The sequence below is a fragment of the Hylobates moloch genome, unplaced genomic scaffold, assembly GCF_009828535.3.
Source record: "Hylobates moloch isolate HMO894 unplaced genomic scaffold, HMol_V3 SCAFFOLD_2, whole genome shotgun sequence".
In the NCBI taxonomy this organism is placed as follows: Eukaryota; Metazoa; Chordata; class Mammalia; order Primates; family Hylobatidae; genus Hylobates; species Hylobates moloch.
The window spans coordinates 33167410-33189727 of NW_026652277.1; the positions used below are offsets into that span (position 1 = coordinate 33167410).

Consider the following 22318-nt stretch of genomic DNA (forward strand, 5'->3'; position numbering starts at 1 on the left):
ATTACCAAAAACTGATTCAAGGAGAAATATAAAATCTGAACAGTTTTATAACAAAATAGATTTTAAAGCAAAGAATAGTGTCAGGGATGAAGAGAGTAACTTCATAATGATAAAAAGGTCATTTTATCAAGAAGACATAGCAAACCCAAACAGTTTTATGCCTAATAAGAGAGCTTCAAAATATATGATTAAAAACTGATAGAAATGGAAAGACAAATTTAAAAATCCACAATTATAATCAGTGATTTCAACACCTCTCCCTCAATAATTGGCAGAAAAAGTAGCCAATCAGTAAGGCTATAGAACAAGGGTCCCCAAATCCCTGGACCACAATCTGCTGCACAGCAGAACGTCAGTGGTGGGAGGGCAAGTGAGCATTACCGCCTGAGTTCTGCCTCCTGTCAGATCAGCAGCGGCATTAGATTCTCATAGGAGTGCAAACCGTATTGTGAACTGCACATGCAAGGAATGTAGGTTGTGTGCTCCTTATGAGAATGGAACACCTGATGATCTGAGGTGGAACAATTTCATCCTGAAACCATTCCCCCCACCCCACCATAGGTCTGTAGAAAAATAGTCTTCCAAAAAAGTTTGGGAGCTGCTGCTGTAGAAGACTTGAACAACAGTATCACCTAACTTGACCTAATTGATATTTATATTGCGTTCTACCAAACAACAGCAGAGTGAATATTTGTTTCACGAGTACATGAAAAATTTATTAAAGTCAACAATATTCTAGGCCATATAACAAGTCTCAATAAATTTAAAACATTACAAAGTATACAAAGTGTGTTCTCTGACTACAATGGGATTAGATTGGAATTAATAACATAAAGATATCTGGAAAATCCCCCAAATATTTAGAAAGTAAATAATATGATTTTGAGTAACCCATGGGTGAAAGAAGAAATTGAAAAGGATATTAGGAAGTATTTTGAACATAACGAAAATAAAAATTCAACACAGTAAAATTGGGGGATGCAGCCAAAGTAATGCTTATAGGAAAAATGTAATAATAAATGCTTAAATTAGAAAAAAAAGTCTCAAATCAATGACCTAAGATTTTACCTTCTATAAAGATAGGAGCCAAAGTCAATGAAATGGAAACACAAAAGCAAAACAATAGAGATACTCAATGAACTGGAATACTGATTCTTTAAAATGATCAATAAAACTCACAAACCTCTAGCTAGACACATCAGGAAAAAAACAAGACACGAATTGCCAAAATCAGGAATGAGAGAACAAACATTAAACATTATAAAATAATAAAAGGAATATTTCATGAAAAACTTTATATCAGTAAGTCAACAACTTAGATGAAATGGACATATTCTTTGCAAAATACAAACTACCAATGCTGGCTAAAGAAGAAATAGACAACCCAAATAGCCTACATCTATAAAAAAAAAAAAAGAAATTGAGTTTGTAGTTAAAAACCTTGACTCAAAGGAAATATCAAGCCTAATATTTTACTGAAGATTTCTACTATACTTTTAAGGAAGAATTAATATCCATTCTACATAAAATCTTCCAGAATATTAAACAGGAATTCCCAACTTATTCTATAAAGCCAGCATTATGCTGATATTAAAACCAGAAAAAGACTTTATAAGAAAACTACAAACAAATATTCCTCATAGATCCAAGAATGCTAAACATTTTTAATGAAATTTTAGTGTATGACAAGGATAATACATCATGACCAAGTGAAGTTTTTACTGGATATGCAAGGTTGGTTCAAATTTGAAACTTAGCCAATGTAATTCACTATATTAACAGACTAAAAAAGAAAAATCTTTTGATCATCTCAGCTAGATACTGAAACAGCATTTGGCAAAATACATCTCTCCCCATTTCTGTTAAAATTCTTAGCACACTAGGAATGGAAGGGAACTTTCTCAGCCATATAAAGGGCATCCACTAATAAAGTAAATGAACATAATATTTAATGGTGAAAGTCTGAATGCGGTCCTCCTATGATCAGGTACAAGGCAAGGATGTCTGCCCTCATCATTTCTATTCAACATTGTACTAGAGGTTCTAGCCATTGCAATAAAGCACAATACAGAGATACACAGCATGCAGATGCGAAACTATGATGGAAAAAATTATAAGTTTTTTAAAGACACGTATCAAAAAAAGAGCAAGCCTCAGACTGGAAGAAAATATTTGCAAAAACATGCATGTAACAAAATATTTAATCTAGAATATATGAAGAACTTTTACAATATTATAATAAAAAAGTCAACAACCAATTTTTTTTTTTTTGAAACGGAATTTTGCTCTGTCACCAGGCTGCAGTGCAGTGGCACCATCTCGGCTCACTGCAACCTCCTCCACCTCCCAGATTCAAGCAATTCCCCTGCCTCAGCCTCCCAATAGCTGGGACTACAGGTGCGTACCACCACGCCCGACTAATTTTTTTTGTATTTTAGTAGAGACAGGGTTTCACCATGTTGGCCAGGATGGTCTCGATCTCCTAACCTCATGATCTGCCTGCCTGGGCCTCCCAAAGTGCTGGGATTACAGGTGTGAGCCACTACACCTGGCCAACAACCCAATTTAAGAAGTGGACAAAAGATCTAACAATATATTTCCCATAAAAAGATATATACGTGGCAAGTAAGAATTGGAAAAAATGTCAACTTCATGAAGAAAATGCAAATTAAAACCACAATAAGATACTACTACATACCCACTAGCTTGGCTAAAAATAAAAAGACTGACCATTCTAAGCTTGGGGAAGACGTGGAGGAAAAAACTCATACACTGCTGGTGGGAATGTAAAATGGGACAATCATTTTGGAAAACAATTTGGCTATTTCTTAGAAACTTAAACATACAACTACCATAAGACACAATTATTTCACTCATAGGAATTATCCAAGAGAAAAGAAAGTATATATCCAAACAAAGACTTGTAGACAAATGTTCATATTAGCTTTGCCAGAAACTGGGAACGACCTAAATGTCCCTCAACAGGTAAATAGATCAACACATTGTAGGATAACCATACAATTGAATACTACTCAGCAAGAAAAAGGAATGAACTATTGACGCACATAAAAACATGGATGAATCTTAAAATAATCATGCTGAGTTAAAGAAACTAGATTTTAGAAAGAGAACTCACCATATGACTTTATTTTTATAAAATCCAAAAAAGTCCATGCTAATGTTTAGTGACAGAAAGCAGACGAACATTTGCCTGTGGGAGGGCCAGAATCATGAGAAAACTTTTGGGAGTGATGAGGATGTGCATTCTCTTGACTGCAGTGGTAGTTTCCCAGGTGTGTATTTGTCAAGGCTGATTAAATTGTGCATTTTGAATATGTATATCTTATATTATGTTAATTAGACTTTACTAAAGCTGTAAAAATATTGTGAAACATGGTGACTTTTCGGAAAGGTATGTAAAGAAAAGGAGAGGAACTTATAGAAGTCAAACTAAATAGTGGTAAATAGCTGTTCCTTACCTTTTTAATTACTAAGGGATTCTCACTGGAAGTTTTGAAGCACTCTTTAATTTTTCTACTGGGTTCTGAAATAAAATTGAGGAAAAATGTATTTAGATTAAACTGAAAAAGAATTTATATCACATGATATATGTGTCAATTGCTGAAATAGATGAGAGTATTTCTGACTTTAAGGTCCATTCAGGAATCTGTTTATAAATATTAGGAAATTTGCAGGTAAATGGCATTATAATAACATAAAGTATTTGCATTTAAAAACTAGTTCTATGCCCAAGATGATGATATAAAAACACAAGGCAAATGCTTTCTTGATCTGGTTAAACTGATTTAAAATGTCTATATTTTAGGGAGGCCGAGGCGGGCGGATCATGAGGTCAGGAGATTGAGACCATCCTGGCTAACACGGTGAAATCCCGTCTCCACTAAAAAAATACAAAAAAATTAGCTGGGTGTGGTGGCGGGCGCCCGTAGTCCCAGCTACTTGGGAGGCTGAAGCAGGAGAATGGCGTGAACCTGGGAGGTGGAGCTTGCAGTGAGCGGAGATTGCACCACTGCACTCCAGGCTGGGTGACAGAACGAGACTCCGTCTCAAAAAAAAAAAAAAAGTATATATTTTAGTATAAGACATATTTTTCTCTGTTTCCTGTCCATATAAATGTCACTTTATCTAATTAAAGAGAATTTTTTTGTTATTTGACCTTTAGAGAGAAAGATGGTTTGTGCTGAATTACAATTACATTCTTTATTTTCTTTCTTCTTTTATCAGCCTCTCAACCCTACCCATTTCATACTCAGTCATATAACTAAATCCCCCTAAGTTACCCTAAAACCACTTAAAGTTTTACTTGATTTCCCTTTACATTAATTTATAGATAAAAAGATGACCTTTTCCCACATCTGCTATAGAAATCTTATTAGGTGGTGACACCTGATTCCCATCAAAGGCCTCTTTCTTGCAAATGCAGTTTTTAAGTTTCTTTGTTCTACAGTATGAAAAGGGACACAAGAAATAAGAGAAAATAAGTGGGCTTTGACTCTTCATTGCTAGCAGAAGGGAGGGAAGAGAAATTCTTGAAAGGATGAAATGAATTAAGTATGAAGACTTTAGAATGGTGTATGTCCACGTAGTGAGTACTCTAGCACTCTTATTGCTATCTTTAGAGATATATTTTACTGCATTATGCCATAATAATTTTCATGTATCCTGACAGTTTTAGTAATAGCATGTAAATTGTATGGGGCAAGAAAAAAAGAACTGGATATAATTTCTACCATGCAGAATCCCTTTCTTCTATTTTACCTTGCTCTTTGGATTTTTCCACATTTTACTTTTGATCAATGCCTTTTTCCTTCAATTCAGTAAAAATTAATTCAATTGTTTACTAAGGACCAGGCACTGTGCTGGGACCTGGGGAGAAAGAAGGATGGCAAAAACACAGAAAGCAATAACACAGGGCCTGACCTTAAGGAGATGACAGTCTCACGAGGACAATGTAAACATGCAATTTCATTCTTACTGCGTTTCCTGGACTCGATTTTCGTCTGACATAGTTTGCTAGTTTTGTAGGGATTAAAGACTAGGACCACACCAAATATGTCTTAGGCACTATTAATAATAATGGTAATAACATTTTTGACATCGTTGTGCTACTGAAATGAGATTAGAAGAGTGAAAAAAATTATATAACAAAATTTATGTTCCTCACAGTGAGGAAACTTGATGTAAAAACCACTGCAGCTATTTTAGCATCATATAGACTCCCCATACCCTTGTTTGCAGGAGGCATAAGGAAACATTTCATCAGTTCTAACTCAACTCACCAGAATGAGGCCGTGGAGGCACTTTGGCACTGTTTGGGGCTGGCGACACTCCTCTTACAGGGCTCTCCTGGCCTGCAGTGATGGGTGAGTAACTGCACTTGGCAAATGGTATCCTGTTCTTCTCTAAGTGGTTAGACTGGCCAACTCCCCACAATGTTCCAAATGCATTCTCATCATCATTCACAGTACAGATTGGAATGTTATTCAAGCCTAGGTGAGGAAAGATTAAAAAAAGAGACAGATCAAACAACCAGATTAGATGTTTGGAAGGTTTTCTTTGAATGATCAACAATTTCCCAACCAAATATCGTTAAATGCATGTAAAATGTTGGACTTCAAATTGTATAAACCAAAAAAAAAATTGTATTATGAACCAGTGCAAGGTAGACATTCTTTAAAAGTCAGTGTAGCCAATTATATGCTCCCTTAAAATCTCCTGCCATTTTGTCAGTCTTGAGAGATAGACCACATCATCAATCTTGTTCTGGGATTCAAGTGGAGTAGACTTTCTTCTATCCTGGACAAATCTCTCACTTCCCAAAGCTTGATAATAACTAAGAGGGTTTGTGCTAGCTGTCTTCATGAATGTCAGATTTAATTTTTTTAAAGCATCCAGAATGCCTCAATGTAACTAAGTCTTCTAGAAGAGATACACTGTCTCCTCCTTTGTCCTGGCAGAAGGTAAAAAGCTGTAGGAGCTGGAAATAGGAGACAGGATAAGGTAGATTGTGACAGAAGGAGGAAGGAGAAGTTGGTATAAAAGGAACTCCTTCCTCATATGAGATTTCTGGGTTCAGTCACTCTCCTAAAAATAACTATTCGCTTTTGGCTCAAATGTAGGATTTGGTTCAAATAATAAGTTATAGACAGGTTCTCTTTTCAATATCAATGCTAAGTCATGTGGAATTGGACAGCTTAGGAAATGGGGGTGTGCCAGGCATTGCTTTCTGTTAATCAATGAGTTATGACAGGTAGTAAGAGAAGGCTGCATTGTCTTCCCAGAAATTGCCAGGCAAGCTTCTGGATAATGTTTTCTACACTTGCTCATTTTTCCAAATCTCTCTCCAGTACCACTGGTTCACCTTATTCTTAACTGTCTTCTCACATAACATCAAAATCATCTTTGCTGGCAACTCTGTCTGAAATGTGCCCGATCACTGTCTGTCTCCTTATGTGCTTTTATTTTTTTCCACAGCATTTATCACATATCATAATACATCTGTTTGCACATTGCTTTTCTCAGCTGCATTAGAATGTAAGATTAAATTATTTAAGTTATAGATCTTAAATACACAATATGCAATGGTCACAAATTTAAAATCTACTTTTTTTTTTTTTTTTTGGAGACAGAGTCTCTCCCTGTCACCCAGGCTGGAGTGCAATGGTGCAACCTCCGCTCACTGCCACCTCCCGCTCCCAGGTTCAAGCGATTATCCTGCCTCAGCCTCCTGAGTAGCTGGGATTACAGATGTGCACCACCACGCTTGTCTAATTTTTTGTATCTTTAGTAGAGATGGGGTTTCACCATGTTGGACAGGCTGGTCTCGAACTCCTGACCTTGTAATCCATCCACCTCAGCCTCCCAAAGTGCTGGGATTACAGGCTTGAGCCACCGTGCCTGGCCCCATCTACATCTGAAATACACATTTAAGCTAATGCTTATTAGCTAATTTGGAATATTAGAATATCTAACAAATTAGCTTTGGAATTACAGTTTAAAATGTTAAAATGATTTTACATTTCTGATTTTAAGTAGAACACTATGAAAATATTATTAAGTTGGTAACCAGTAAAGAAATGGCTTAAATAATCTATCTATAAGTATAATTTATTTAACTTACAGGAGTTATTTACAGCTTAGTGAGAATTTTTTAAGTATGTAAAATATTTTTAAAAATCAAGTATATTTAATGAATAAGTGCCATTTAAAGCTTTTAAAGGTATTAACGAAGTTTGTAAATGGGACCAAATGTTAATCAAAGATTCCCCCCCACCAAGAAGTGAGTGTTAAAATTTGCTAGATTTCTAAGGCAGACAAATAATGTTGGAATTGAAAATTTTCTTTCAATTGAACATATATTACTATGAGCATGGCTTTGTGGCAGGAATTAGGGGAGAGTTGAAGCCATAAAAATTAGTCCCTTGCCTGCCAATAGTTTTATAGTATATGATAAGAAAATTTGAAGCAGAATGTGAAATAAAATATAGAAGAGGTATACATCAAGTGCTTTAAAGTATATAAAACCAGAAAAAAAACTATTCATTTTAATACTATTTGTTTTTCATAGGAAAAAAAACAGTTTCAATTAAAAATTAAATGTGGGTTGGCTGGGCGTGGTGGCTCATGCCTGTAATCCCAGCACTTTGGGAGGCTGAGGTGGGCGGATCATGAGGTCAGGAGATCGAGACCACCCTGGCTAACACAGTGAAACCCCGTCTCTACTAAAAATACAGAAAAAAAAAAAATTAGCCAGGCGCGGTGGCGGGCACCTGTAGTCCCAGCTACTCGGGAGGCTGAGGCAGGAGAATGGCATGAACCCGGGAGGCAGAGCTTGCAGTGAGCCGAGATAGCGACACTGCAGTCTGGCCTGGGCGAAAGAGCGAGATTCCGTCTCAAAAAAAAAAAAAAAAGAAAATTAAATGTGGGTTTTGAGATTTTTTCCCACATGTAGGTTGTGAAAAACTGTGCCCTCAGGTTTGGCCAAGATAATGCATTCCAAGGCCCTCTATGACTTCTTTACAGTGACATCTGTTTGCTTCCCCTTGGCCTTCATTTTCCTAATCTCCTTTAGGAATATGACTTTGCTCGTCACCTAGCCACTTTTCTTGAATTTGTTTCCCTCTGCTAGTTCTCTCTGTGCTGCTTAGCTGGACTTTCCTCACTCTACCCCAAGTTCAACCTTCTCTGCTTCTCTCTCTGCCCTGGCCTGTCCCTCATTCCTTCCCACTTTGATGACTGAATCAGTCTTCTAACTGATCTCCCAATGTCTAGTGAGGTCCTGCTCATCTTCCACTTTCTACAATGCAGCTAGAATGATTTTTTGAATGAAATCAATTAATTGTTCAGGGACACGGAACTGTGAGACTGCTGATGTAGAATATAAATCCTATTTAAAATCTGTCAGTAACTCTATAATTTTATCTGGATGCAATTTAAACTCCTTTCCTCCCACAATAATTTATCTAGCACCTCACTTGTGGCAACTACTCCTTAGCAAGTTGAGGTAAATCATGAACAAAACAGACACACCTTCATGGAGCTCACAGATTAGTGGAGGATTTCTGAAACTATTCAAATAATGAAGAAAATAACTATTACCACACCATAAGGCGTGGTAATTGCTGTAGTACATCCACCACCTACCTAGATCATGCCTTCAGCACCTAGGCTCTCAGCTCCCCAGCTCCACATATGTCAGTTACTTATGGCTCATTCTGAGTCCCTCTCCAGGAATTGCTCTTGGCTGAAGGGAGCTCTTGTACACAGTGAGAGCTCTTGTATATAGAGACTGGTTGGTGGGAATTACAAAGGCCTGGCCCCTTACCTGGAATTGAGACACCTCTGAAGGGATATCCCAGCTCCACTGCTCCTCGTGCGATTGGCTGAGGTCCCTATTGTATCTGCAGTTCCACTTCTCCTTCTACCCCGTTCTTCTTCCTTCACTTACTGCTTTCTTATCAATGTTTTCCCAAAAGCACTTCCTAATAAAGCTCCTTCACAGCAATCTCCACCTCAGATTCTATCTAAGACAATTACTTTAAAGAAAAATATAGAGTACTATGAAAAAATACCATAAGAAAATCTAATTTGGATTGAGGATGTGAAGCCTGAAAAGTCTCTCTGAAATGATATTTAAACCAAAATGAGGAACCACAAATAATGAGGGGAGGTTTATTATTAGAGGGAAGAGTATGTGTGGAAATCCAGACGGAGGTGGGAAAGGGCTTGTGACATGTTCAAGCAACTTAAGACAAGTCCACTGTGGCATATGCCTAACGGCGGAGGGGATTGATAGGAGATGAGACCACATAATAGGAAACATTTTAGCCTATGTCAAAATTAACCACTTTATCCTAAATGCATGGGAAGCCTCCAAAGGATTTTCTGTAGGATAAACAGTCTCTCTCTCTCTCTCGCTCTATATATATATATATGTTTCTTTTTTTTTTTTTTTTTAAAGAGACAGGGTCTTGCTTGTCACCCAAGCTGGAGTGCAGGGGCACAATCATGGCTCATTGCAGCCTTGAACTCGGGGGCTCAAGTGATCCTCCTATGTCAGCTTCTGAGTAGCTAGAACTACAGGTGCACCACCAACTCCTCGCCTCAAGCGATCCTCCCACCTTGGCTTCCCAAAGTGTTGGGATTGCAGGTGTGAGCTACTGAGCCTGGCCTAAACAGTCAAATTTACATTTTAATATGATCTTTCTGGTTGTTCTATGGAGAATAGACTGGAGAGAGGGCAAGAGTGGAAGTAAAGCTGCTATGAGGGCTACAAATTGCAAAGTAGTAGTCAAAGCAGGAGATAATAGTGGCCTAGAATGGAGCTGTGACAGTAGCCATGGAGAGAAGTGGCTTAATTTACAAAATATTTAGAAGGAAAATGAGAAGATCAAGTGAAGGTATTGGAAGGGGAAGAGAATGAAGGAGAGGAGTTAAAGAAGAACTTCAATTTTACAAACTTAAAATTTACAATACCATTTATTTGTTAGGATACACTGGTTGGGGGACCTTGCTTTTGAAGGAAGATCAAGAGTTCAGTTTTGAAGAGCACAGTTCAAGGTGCCCATGAGGCATTCCGTGCCTTGCAAGTAGACAGTTGAATATACAGGTCTAAACTTTTGAAGAGGTGTCTGAGTCCGAGATACATATTTGAAAAATATTTGGTCTATAGAGGGTATTTGAAACTTGTGAATGAACGTATTTGCCTAGCATCCCAGTACAGATTAAAAAGAGAAAACAGCCAAGGACTGAACTGTGAGGGACTCCAGCATTTACTGAAGAACAAAAATTAAGCTAGGAAGGAGAAGGCACAGAGGTAGAGGAAAAACAACTGAAGCATATGTTGTTACGGAATCTACATTTTTTTAAAGGTGAAGAAAGAAAGAGAGAGAGGGAAAGAGAGAGAGGAAGGGAGGGGTGGTTAGCTGTGCCAAATGCAGCTAAGGGGTCAAGATGAGGATTGCAGTGTAGTGGATATCTGTCAGTTCTGCCCAGGACCTGTTTCTATCTTTCCTTAACAACAGTACCCAGGTTATTTTGCTTCATTATCCTCCCCTTATCTACCACTCTGCAGCCCCCGCAGCCCCTGCAGCCATATGTTCTGGGGAAGATTGAACCCATTCCCCTTGCTGTAGTGATTGGTTATTTGAACCATGGCCTACTAATCTGTGCATGCCACTTCCCTGTCCATGAAGATTCATTCAAGGGTAGCATGAGATCTGGTGTGTGCTGGTAAAATGAAAATGTAAAGAGAATTTGGCTGAAATCTGCTGGGAAAGAAGTCAGAGTAGCATGCAGATGTGAAACTAAGAACTGATGTAGCTATGTTGCCACTAGGAGAGGAGCAAGCCAGCTCTAGGATGAGTCTGGAATTGTGGAAGGCAGAGAGAAGAGCTTTTAAAAAGCAGGTTGTTTAAGCGAGCCATCAAATCAAACCTAAAGCCCACCTCCCTGATGGACTTTCCAGTTACTTGAGCCAATAGATCCTCTTTGCACTGGATTTGTCTAACTGAAGGATAGTGGTAACCTTAGCAAGCCCGGCCTATGCAGAATGGTGGATGAAAAGGCCAGGCTTCGGTGGGCTGAAGAATGGCTCCAAGGAGAGGAAGTAAAAACCATGAATGTAGACATTTATTTTGATTGTGAAGAAATATAAATTCCCTAGCACGATATCCGGAGCCTGCCTAAATCTGGCCTCTTATCCACTTCTCCACCTCGACTTCCCATTATCCCTTCCCTCCTCCCCACATGCTCCATAACAGGCATACGGAACTTCTTCTACAAAGTTTCCTAATATTCTTTTGCTGTTCTCTTGCCCTCCTTGTTTGTATACTTAACCCTGATGTAGACATTATTGTTACTAATGTCATTTTACAAAGTGGCTTGACCAGCCAGATAGTCCAGCTCCTGAGGGCAGGCTCTTGGCTATATTTTCATTCCAAATAAATGTTTGTTGAATGAATGAATAAATGCATAGATGGCTGAATTAATAAAGAGATGATCAATATTCATGCCTTTAAATATCATTTCTATGCTGACGACTCCCAATGTGCATCTCTACTCCTAAGTTCCCATTTGAGACTCAGACATAGATTTCTATTCTAGGTTTGGGATTGTGGGCAGCTCATTTCCATTTGGATGCCTGATGCTACTACACATGCAGTACGTATACCACCAAATTGATTTTATTGTCTGACAAGAATGTGAGCTCCATTAGGGCAGGAACATTTTTTCCTCCCTCAGAAACTTTGATCTATCTCCCAACTATCTAGAACCAAGTTTCTTATATATTTGAAATTGAATAAATATCTGCTGAGTGAAATGGCTTCACCTTCTCCCTTTCAGCTTTCCTGTTTCATCATTTTTTAGTTATACTAACTAAGGGTGGAGAAGGGAGCAAAGGGTGTGTGATTTGTTCATCTTCACCTTCTATACTAATCAGTTACCAGGACCTTTTCATTTCTTCCCTACAAACTCTCTCTAGCCTCATATTCTGCCATTGCTTGGTCCCGTTGCCAAGAGCATAGCAGGGACGTTTGTCCTCGTGTATCTGCACAGGTGCAATAGCCTCCTAATTCTCTTCTCTATCCCCAGGCTCTGCCCTTTTTTCAACAAAGCTTGGTTTATTTCTATCATGACATTTTTTTTTCATTTTTAATTTTACACTTGATCTTAGCCAAAAGGCCGAGAACAATTAATTTTTATTTTTATTTCAATGTTTTTTGGGACACAGGTGATTTTTGGTTACATGGATAAGTTCTTTTTTTAACTTTTAAGTTCAGGAGTACAACTGCAGGTTTGTTACATAGATAGGTACACTTGTGTCATTGGGGCTTGTTGTACAGATTATTTCATCATCCAGATGGTAAGTCTAGCACCCATTAGTTATTTTTCCTGACACTCTCCCTCCTCCCAGTCTCCACCCTCTGAATGGCCCCAGTGTGTGTTGTTCCCCTCTGTGTGTCCCTGTGTTCTCATCATTTAGCTCCCACTTACAAGTGAGAACCTGTGATATTTGGTTTCCTGTTCCTGCATTAGTTTGCTGAGGTTTATGGCTTCCAGCTCCATCCATATCCCTACTAAGGACATGATCTCATATTTTTATGGCTGCAGAGTATTCCTTGGTGTATATGTACCACATTTTCTTTATCCAGCCTATCATTGATGGGCATTTAGGTTGATTCTATGTCTTTGCTGCTGTGAATAGTGCCGCAGTGAACATACAGGTGCAGGTGTCTTTATAATAGAATGATTTATTACTAGCTAAGTTCTTTAGTGCTGATTTCTGAAAATTTTGGTGCACCCATCACCCCAGCAGTGTACACTGAACCCAGTATGTAGTCTTTTATCCATCACCCCCTTTTCAACCTTCCCTCTGAGTCCCTAAGTCCATTATATCATTCTTATGCCTTTGCATCCCACTTGTAAGTAAGAACATATATCTTTGGTTTTCCATTCCTGAGTTACTTCACTTAGAATAATGGACTCCAGCTCCATCCAAGTTGCTGCAAAATACATTATTTCATTCCTTTTTACTGCTGAGTAGTGTTCCATGGTGTATATATACCACATTTTTTTTAATCCACTTGGTTAATGAGCACTTAGGTTGGTTCCATATCTCTGTAATTGTGAACTGTTCTGGTATAAACATGCATGCACATGTGTCTTTTTCATATAATGACTTATTTTCCTTTTAGTAGATATCCAGTAGTGGGATTGCTGGATTGAATTCCTTAGTTCTTTAAGGAATCCACTTACTGTTTTTCCACAGTGGTTGTATACTAGTTTACATTTCCACCATAAGTGTAAAAGCATTCCCTTTTCACCATATCCATGCCAACATCTACTGTTTTTTGACTTAATTATGGCCATTCTTACAGGAGTAAGGGGACATCTCATTGTTTTAATTTGCATTTCCCTGATAATTAGTGATGTTGAGCATTTTTTCATGTTTGTTGGCTGTTTGTATATCTTCTTTTGAGAATTCTGTATTCATGTTGCTTGCCCACTTTTTGATGGGATTATTTGTTTTTTTCTTGCTGATTTGTTTGAGTTCCTTATAGATTCTGGATATTAGTCCTTTGTCGGATGCATAGTTTGCAAATATTTTCTCCCACTCTGCAGGTTGTCTGTTTGCTGATTATTTCTTTTGCTGTGGAGAAGCTTTTTAGTTTAATTAGGTCCCATTTATTTATTTATTTTTGTTTTTGTTGCATTTGCTTTTGTGGTCTTAGTCATGAATTATTTGCCTAAGCCAAATGACATTGGTTTTTAATATCACTTTTTCTGTCACCTCAGAAATATGACACATTTCCATCTGCTGGAGCTCACTATCGCAGCATTTCTCTTGGGGATAAGAATCTCAGGGATGGGTGTGAGGGTCTATTTTGATTACACCCAATAGCCAGTGTTCATATGCTACTTTGTCGGGGGTGGTATCACACAGTCACCCCATCCTAGGTGAATTGGCTGGTTCACCGTATGAAGTCCAAACAATTCTGCTTGTTTTCCATATATTTCATAACCTTAAGAAATGTACCTCTCAAAACATCAGAACCCTTTTCTCTGTGTACCTCTCAAAACATCTCAGAATGCAAGATGTGTTTAAAAACTGTATACTTTTAAAATTCTTTAATCCAAGCTCGATTGAACTGCCTCCCTCAAAAGAGAAATGCTGTTATTAATGTCTAATTTTGAGCAATTCTATTGTATAAAGTTAAAGTAAAAGGTAGGAAAAGAGAGGAAGGGAAGAGAAGAAAGGGAGGAAGGAAGGGAGTGAATGAGGGCAGCAGGCAAGGAGGGAGGGAGCAAAGACAAGACAGAAGGGAAGGAAGAAAGAGTAAAACATATGTTTCCTTAGAGATGATATTTAGCATGTAGATGCTAGCATGGATGTGTGGATTGTTAAAATACTGAAATATTTTTATATCAATTGGTCAAGGCTGCCCTGAGCTCCCTGAGTGGTCCCCATTTTCCTAGCCACTTTGGCCCCTCTCCAGGCCCCTGTCCTAACAATCAAGCAATTTAAGGGTTACTGTCCAACACAGAGAGGGACTGCAGGCCTCTGCTCTCACTCCAGTGCTGGCATCTAGTCCCAACAGTCAATGCCCATATCTCTGCAGTGGTTAATTATTTTGAATAGCAGTGTTGTGTTTACCTGCCAGAATTATCAAATAGCCCAAGTGTAGAGAATAGAAACACATACTAGGACCTTAAGTCACCTTACCTTTGATGTGGCGGACTCTTCTGGGATGAGGGGTGTGCCTGACTAGAAAGCAGCTTACATTTCTAGCCATAATATGGCTGCCTTTGCCCTCGATCTGAAGAGCAGATGTCAGGGGGTTGAGGTTCATATTTGTGGCCTGTTTATTTTCCCCTCTTCACTGTTGTCACAAAAGTTTTTGGGGTCTAACTTGATTGACCTCACTTCCAGATGTGCTCAGACCCTGAAATCACAAAATGACAAACATTCTGACAAGAGTTTCTTGTCACTTTCTTATATATAAAACATTTCTCCATCTTCTTTGCTTGAACTAAATTGTTTCTCATGTTACAGCAATGTGAGGCTATTTTGTTTTCAGACCAAATTTTTGTAAACGTTGAAAAGTATAGGCATGGGTGGATCATAAAACATTTACCTAGGGGAAAATCAAAGTGTTTAATTTTGAAATATTTATATTTGTAAAAAGTATAAAGTATATTCTGTTTTTAATTTCATTTGAGCTCACTTTGTTGACTTACCAGCAAAAAAGTATTACATGATTATCAATTTTGATATAGTAAATTTAAATGAAGACTTTTAAATACAATACTCACAAATGTACCTTACATTGAATTAATTTTAAGTCCCTTCATATTGTACTTTTAAAACCCAGCATCTTAAAATGTATATCATCTTCGGAGAGAATGGTAAAGCCCAAAGAAGGAAAAAAATCCAAAAGAGTGATGTATCTGGAGATGATAAACCAGAGAACCTTTGCCATGTTGTTGTTTGCAATATTGAGTAATAGTTAACATTTTTAGACACTTACGGTGTCATAGACCTGGGAGATTAAAGATAATGTTATGTATCTTGGTGAATTCACAATCATGTGAAAAAGAACATTTCCGGATTAAGAACATAGAAAGTCATTTTTTAAACTTTCTTGAAAATAGTATACTTTTGAAATCTAAGAAGGATGATTTTCTGGTGCCTGTTGTATTTTTTCTATCTTATATGGAAATCTTATTCATTGTAGCAGAATTGGGAAATACACATTTTATTTATAACCATGGCAGAGACTTTTTGGGTTAGAATAATTTGCAGTGTCAAAAAATGTTCATGTTCTAGAAATTGATCTCAGGATTTTGTTGGGATGGATGCTTTTAGATCGTTGACTATCTTTTTAGACCAAAGCAATCTATGTTTAAGTGTTTCATGCTATATACTTAGACTGTATGGTGTATAAATTCCCAGACTTGTTGCCACAGAACATCTGGTTTTCAGGAACTTCAGTTTGATATATACAAATGCTAAAATTATCCTAGGTTGGGTAAAATATATGTAGACATTAAATGCAGAAAATATCTGTCTAGCAATAAAAAGTATATTTTCAGGCCGGGTGCAGTGGCTCACGCTTGTAATCCCAGCACTTTGGGAGGCCGAGGCGGGCGGATCACGATGTCAGGAGATCGAGACCACGGTGAAACCCTGTCTCTACTAAAAATACAAAAAAAAAAAAAAATAAGCCTGGCGTGGTGGTGGGCGCCTGTAGTCCCAGCTACTCGGAGAGGCTGAGGCAGGAGAATGGCGTGAACCCGGGAGGCGGAGCTTGCAGTGAGCCGAGACTGCGCCACTGCACTCCAGCCTGGGCGACAGAGCAAGACTCCGTCTCAAAAAAAAAAAAGTATATTTTCATATTGCTGTTTATGAATACCACAGTGAGGAGCTAGTTCTAACCTCTTTGTTTAAATCACACTTTAGACTTACTCATTCTTTTGGTGTGGGACCTTTTGTACAATTAAGCCAGTAAATTTGCTTTTTACTTGTATTGAGGGGAAAAGAGTACAGCAATTTGGAGAGTGAAAAAGACATTAAACCAGAAATTTAAAGATAGGATTCATGGTCCCAGATTTGCCATTAACCAGCAAAGTGACCACAGATTAATTGTTTTATTGCCTAGATTTCAGTCTGTTTATCTATAACCTGATGAAATTGACTTAAATGTTAGCTGATATTATTCAGTTATTCTATATGTGTCTGTCCCACATCAATTCTCTTAGATTAAAGGGTAGTGATACACTTTAAATTTTGAAAAAAAAAAAAAAGTCAACAAGAAAACAATGTGTATTTCATTTTCTTAAAACAGACTTACTTATTTGGCTTTTACATACTCTTGAAAAAAGAATGAACTTGAGGACTATTAACTAAATCATACCTAAAATTTTAGAACATTATTCTAATGATGAATTTAAAATTATACCTGAGGACAATATTAAAAGCAGGTGATCTTGCTGACAAGAACTCAAGTCTGTTGATAACCCTCCCAGCCTCGTAATATGTCTAGACTGAGTTTTTGTTGATCTCCTTAAATCTCTGCACTTAAGCTAGAAGTATTTGGTTGGTAGAGACAGACCAATCTCGAACGCTTCCAAAAGAATATAGCTGTCTTTATCCAGTTTCTCACACTCTTACTCCAAGGAACCTGTGTGGTTCCCTGGTTGTTAAGATATGTTACATAGTTTAGCAAGGTGGTAACATTCCTTAGAAAAATCTAAGTTCTAGAACCTCTTACCCGCTATTCTTCTCAGACCTCCAGTTACCCACTTGACAAAACCACGTGGCCACAAATGGTTTTCCTCAATTTTGGACATATAATAGAGTTAAATCCAATGCAAGAGAAAGAAAAAGAAGAAAAATAAAACAAAGAGCAATATAAATCAAATTTATAATTTTTCCCACAATTTTGCTTAAAGAACAGTTATGATATAACCAAACATAGCTTAATCCAAAACCAATGGGGAGAAGGTATACATGCTTTTAAGGAGTTTCTAATAATTGTGAATGGAATATACTGCTCTGGTAGTCAGGATGTCTGTGCTGATGACTTGTTCAACAGCCATGAAAAAATATTGAAATGTTAATTAGAAGTCATAGAGAAACACACACACGTACATGTCGTGCTTCACAAGACTTTTCAGAATACACATGATTTTGAATTTCTGAATTACAATCTCTGAGAGCAATATAGACAATTTCTGAAAGGCAAATACTAGCTTAAAACAATGCAAGGATAGAGCCTAATTTGTCTATTTTCTTGACTGGCCCAAGAATTAAAGCCTTAATTGCCTTTGCCTATAACCCATTCTTATGCCGTATGCCTCCCTGTTTTACTGTAGTTTATGGGGAATTTTATGGGAGATCTAATTGACTTTCTAAGGTAATTTTCGTATTCTGAGATTTTTAGTTTTCACTTTGTATCAGTTGAGAAATTTTTTACACAGCTAATAACAGAGAACAGAAATAGTGTTTTAAGTAAGATAGACATGTATTTCGTCCTCACATGGAAGAGTTCAACCATCTAGGGTTGGTATGGAAGCTTTATGAAGCATCATTATGGACCTCGGCTTCATCTATGTTTTAGGTCCATCTTTCTTAATATTAGGCTTCCGTTTTTGAAATTATCCCTTGTTCAAGATGATTCCTGAAGTTCCAGTCATCCAAGATGGCTCCTATATTTGCACATATCAAATCTGTACTCCAAGCAGGAAACAAGAGGAAGGTTGGGGAGGTAAGGGCTGACAAGGGCACATGCTAGCTATCTGCTCTTTGTAAGAGCCTTCTCATGAGTCTCAGACAATAATCTAGGTTGCATTGACCATTTATAGCTACAAGGAAGGATAGAAAATGTAGTTTCTTAACAGGGCACATTGACATCCCATTCTAAAACAGGGGCTCTAACAAGAGAGGGAGAAAGTGTATATTGGGTTATAAAAAGCAATCTCAACCACAGATCCTGACATTAATACCTAACTCTGGGTAGGAGAAGTCTACGCTCTGTGTGCTGTGCTTTCTCTTAGAGAGGGCCACTAGAGATAAACATGTATTTGGCTGTGTAACTATGTTATTTTCCATTTATGAAGCCCCATGGAGAATTTTCCTGTCTCATTACTAGGAAAAAAATGATACAACTGGCTTGTTTGCATTAATTTTGTCAGAATCAAAAAGACAGAGGTTGCTCTGATGCACTGCTCAGGGTAGCATAGGTATCCTTGTTGCCTTGGATACTCTATTATTTTAGCAAAGAAAATAGATGGAAAGTTTTTTTGGAATATGTGCATATATTTATGAATGGTAATTAGTGATTTTTAAACATTATCTAGGGTCATGATAAGCAGGAAATCCACAGGTTTTTCACTGCCCACAGATATTTTGAAAATTGTTATGGACTGAGTTGTGTCCCCCAACAAATTCGTATCTTAATCTCTAACCCCCAGTGTGACTGCATTTACAGATAAGGCCCTCAAGGAGATGACTAAGGTTAAATAAGGTCATAAGGGTTGGACCCTAATCTTATAGGACTGGTGTCCTTATATGAAAAGGAAGAAACACCAGAACCCTCTCTGTCTCCTTGCATGAGCTGGCCATGTTAGGACAAAGCAAGAAAGGGACATCTATCACCAGAAAGTGGCCCATCAGCAGACATTCAATCTGCCAGTGCCTTGATCTTAACCTTACCAGCTTCCATAACTGTAAGAAATAAGTTTCTATTGTTTCTAAGCTGCCCAGTCTGGGGTATTTTGTTATAGCAGCCCAATTTGACTAAGACAAGGCTTCACCAAAAACTAAGCCTGCCAGTACCTTGATCTTGGACATTCAGCCTCCAGAACTTTGAACATATAAATTTCTGTTGTTAAAGCCACTCAGTCTATTGTATTCTCTAATGGCAGCACAAGCTGACTGATACAAATGTAAATATGCAGGATACTCTGTAAGGTCTGTTCTCTCCATGAATAAGCAGTGTGGCCACATCTCAGAGCTGTGAACTAGTTAGGCCTATTCATTTTGATCACCTAAAATCCTCACTTTGCATTTACTATAAAAATGCCACAGGTGTCTGATTAACATATGAGAAAGCAATGTAAGTGATTTCTGAAAGGAAAGGATGCTAATTTAACATAATGAAAGAATAAAATTTAATTTCATCTGGTGCCTTGAACACGCTATATTCTGTTCTGTCAATTTTGAAAGCATATGGTTCAGTCTCGAATTTGTAACAAATATCTACAATCACAGAACACAGTACTTTTCACTCTGTGATCTCCAGAGCACAACAAAAATGCTGACATAAGTGTCATAGAAAGAATTCTACAATGGCCGCCAAGATTTCCTCCCCATGGTGTACATACTCTGTGTTATCGCCTTCTCTTGAGTGTGGGTAGACCTGTTAATATGATAAATATCACTCCTGCAATTCGGTTGCATTTTCTGGCAAAGATGAAGAGATTTTACAGATATAAAGTCCCTAATCGAATGACTTTGAGTTTATCAATCTCTGTTAATCAAAAGGAGATTATATTGGCCTGGCCCAAACTAATCAGATAAGCCCTTTAAAAGAAGAAGATTTAGGCCTTCCCCACTATCAGAGATGCTCCTTTGCTTACCTTAAAGAAGCAAGGCATTATGAGTTCTAAAGCTGGGAGGAAGTGAATCTGCAAACAACCATGACAGCTTGGGAGAGACCTCAGAAGAAGACCCAAGCCACAGCACATACCTTGATTGCAGCCTTTTGACAGTTCTCACCCAGCCTTTTCCAAAGACTTCCTGTTAGTCATACCTTCCTCTAAGAATATGAGTAACTCAAAACTTCAAAAGAATTAAAAAGAAGCTCTTCAAAAAAGGTGAATACACCCTTAGAGTTCTCTTCATGGGGCAAAATCTGGGTTCACATTGGATAGATAGAAAATATAAAGCTTCAGGCCAGGCATGGTGGCTTATACCTGTAATCTCAGTGTTTTGGAAGACTGAGGTGGGAGGACTGTTTGAAGCCAGGAGGTCAAGACCAGCCTGAGCAACATAGCAAGACCCTGTCACTACAATAAAAATTTTAAAAAAGAAAATATAGTTTCTTGTCAGAAGAGCACTGTAGCAAAACTCCTAAGCCCAGTTGCTTACCTTGTTATTGTCCAGTCATAACCACCCCATATGATCATCTGAGAGCCTCTTTTGGCAGGCATAGGAGTCCTGTGGCTAATAACGTTCTCTTGCTGATAACATTGACTTTTCTGTTCTTCTCAGGACTTATGTAATTAGATGAATTAAGATTATCTCTAGAGTCTCTTCTGGCACTATGATTTGATTTTGTTTTCTTCTGTGAGGTAGAATAATATTATTTTCAGACACACGAAAAAATACAACAAAACCGTCTTTGAAATTTATAATTCCTTGATATCAAAAGATGATGGAACAGGAAGTTCTAAGCCCTCATCTCCCTATAGCAACAATGAAATACTTAACAATGATAAGTTAACAATGATATGCGGAGCAAAATATCTTTGCACATATTTCAGATTGCAGTTAAGAAGTACCCCCAGACAAGCAAAAATACTGATATCAGCCACACTGAAATGAGTTGGAAGAGCAATTTTACTTTACCATCAGCCCCTCCCCCAAGTTGGCACAGCTCTGAGCTGGGAGAAATTGCCTCAGCTTGTGGATGCTCCATTCAGGTGTAAAAAGAGAGTGGAGCATATATTCATCATTCCTGGCATTTTGGCACAGTGCTCAAGGGACTTCTTTCTGCCATGCCTCTCTCAGAACACTGAGAGAATCAGAATAGTTTAAATTCCTAGGGGAAGTCAAGAATAAGGAAAAGAGGTGAGTAGCTCACCGCAGCTGGCACAATTCTGCAAGATCGGGAAAAGATACATAACCCTTAAACATCTTCCCCAGGAGGAAAGGAGGGAAGTGAAGTAAACATATCCCTAGAAAAAAAATGAGAGGCTCCCGAAATCTCTAGCTAGGCTGATTGGTGAAGGGCTTTCCATGTTGAACCCAGCCCTAACGAATGGGAGAGGTGGCTATTTCTTCAAATATACAGACACCAACACAAAGCTACAAGAAATATAATGAGTTGCAGAACTATGACACAAACAAAGAAGAAAGAAAAGCACTAGCAACTGGTCTTAAGAAAAGAGAGATCTGTGAATTGCCTGACAATTCAAAATAATCATTTCATAGAAACTCAATTAGTTATATATGGCAATGCAGATAAATAACTAAATGAAATCAGAAAAATAAAACATAAACAAAATGAGAATATAAACTTAAAAACTATAAAAAAGAACCAAACAGAAATTCTAAAGATAAAGAATATAATAATTGAACTGAAAATTTTACTAGAGGGACTCAGTGGCAGATTAGATCAAGCTGAAGAAAGGCTCAGTAATTTTTGAATACATGTCATTTAAAATTATCCAGTCAGGCTGGGCATGGTGGCTCATATCTGTAACCCCAGCACTTTGGAAGTTTGAGGCAGGTGGATCTCCTGAGTTCAGGAGTTTGAGATCATCCTTGGCAACATGGTAAAATCCTGTCTCTACCAAAAATACAAAAAATTAGCCAGGCATGGTGGTGCCCCTGTGATCCCAGCACCTGGGTGGGAAGGAGGTGGGAGAATTGCTTGAGCCTGAGAGGTGGAGGCTGCAGTGACCCAAGATTGTGCCACTATACTCCAGCCTGGGTAACAGAGTAAGATCCCATCTCAAAAAAAATAAAAAAAAATTTAAAAGTATCCAGTCATAGGAACAAAGGTAAAAA

The 22318-nt window shown here is 37.9% G+C and overlaps 1 protein-coding gene across 1 annotated transcript in view; it reads right to left on the bottom strand.

The window, feature by feature from the left end:
• The window catches only part of CUNH4orf17 (chromosome unknown C4orf17 homolog), a 36194-nt gene extending 18959 nt beyond the window's left edge, over positions 1-17235 (bottom strand). The window contains exons 1-4 of the mRNA XM_058429673.1: positions 16983-17235; positions 14747-14966; positions 5301-5510; positions 3480-3544 (exon numbers count right to left, since the gene is read on the bottom strand). Coding sequence (XP_058285656.1) covers positions 3480-3544; positions 5301-5510; positions 14747-14873 — 402 coding nt within the window. The 5' untranslated portion in view covers positions 14874-14966; positions 16983-17235. The remainder of the gene's footprint in view (positions 1-3479; positions 3545-5300; positions 5511-14746; positions 14967-16982) is intronic.
• Between the last annotated feature and the right edge of the window lie 5083 nt (positions 17236-22318).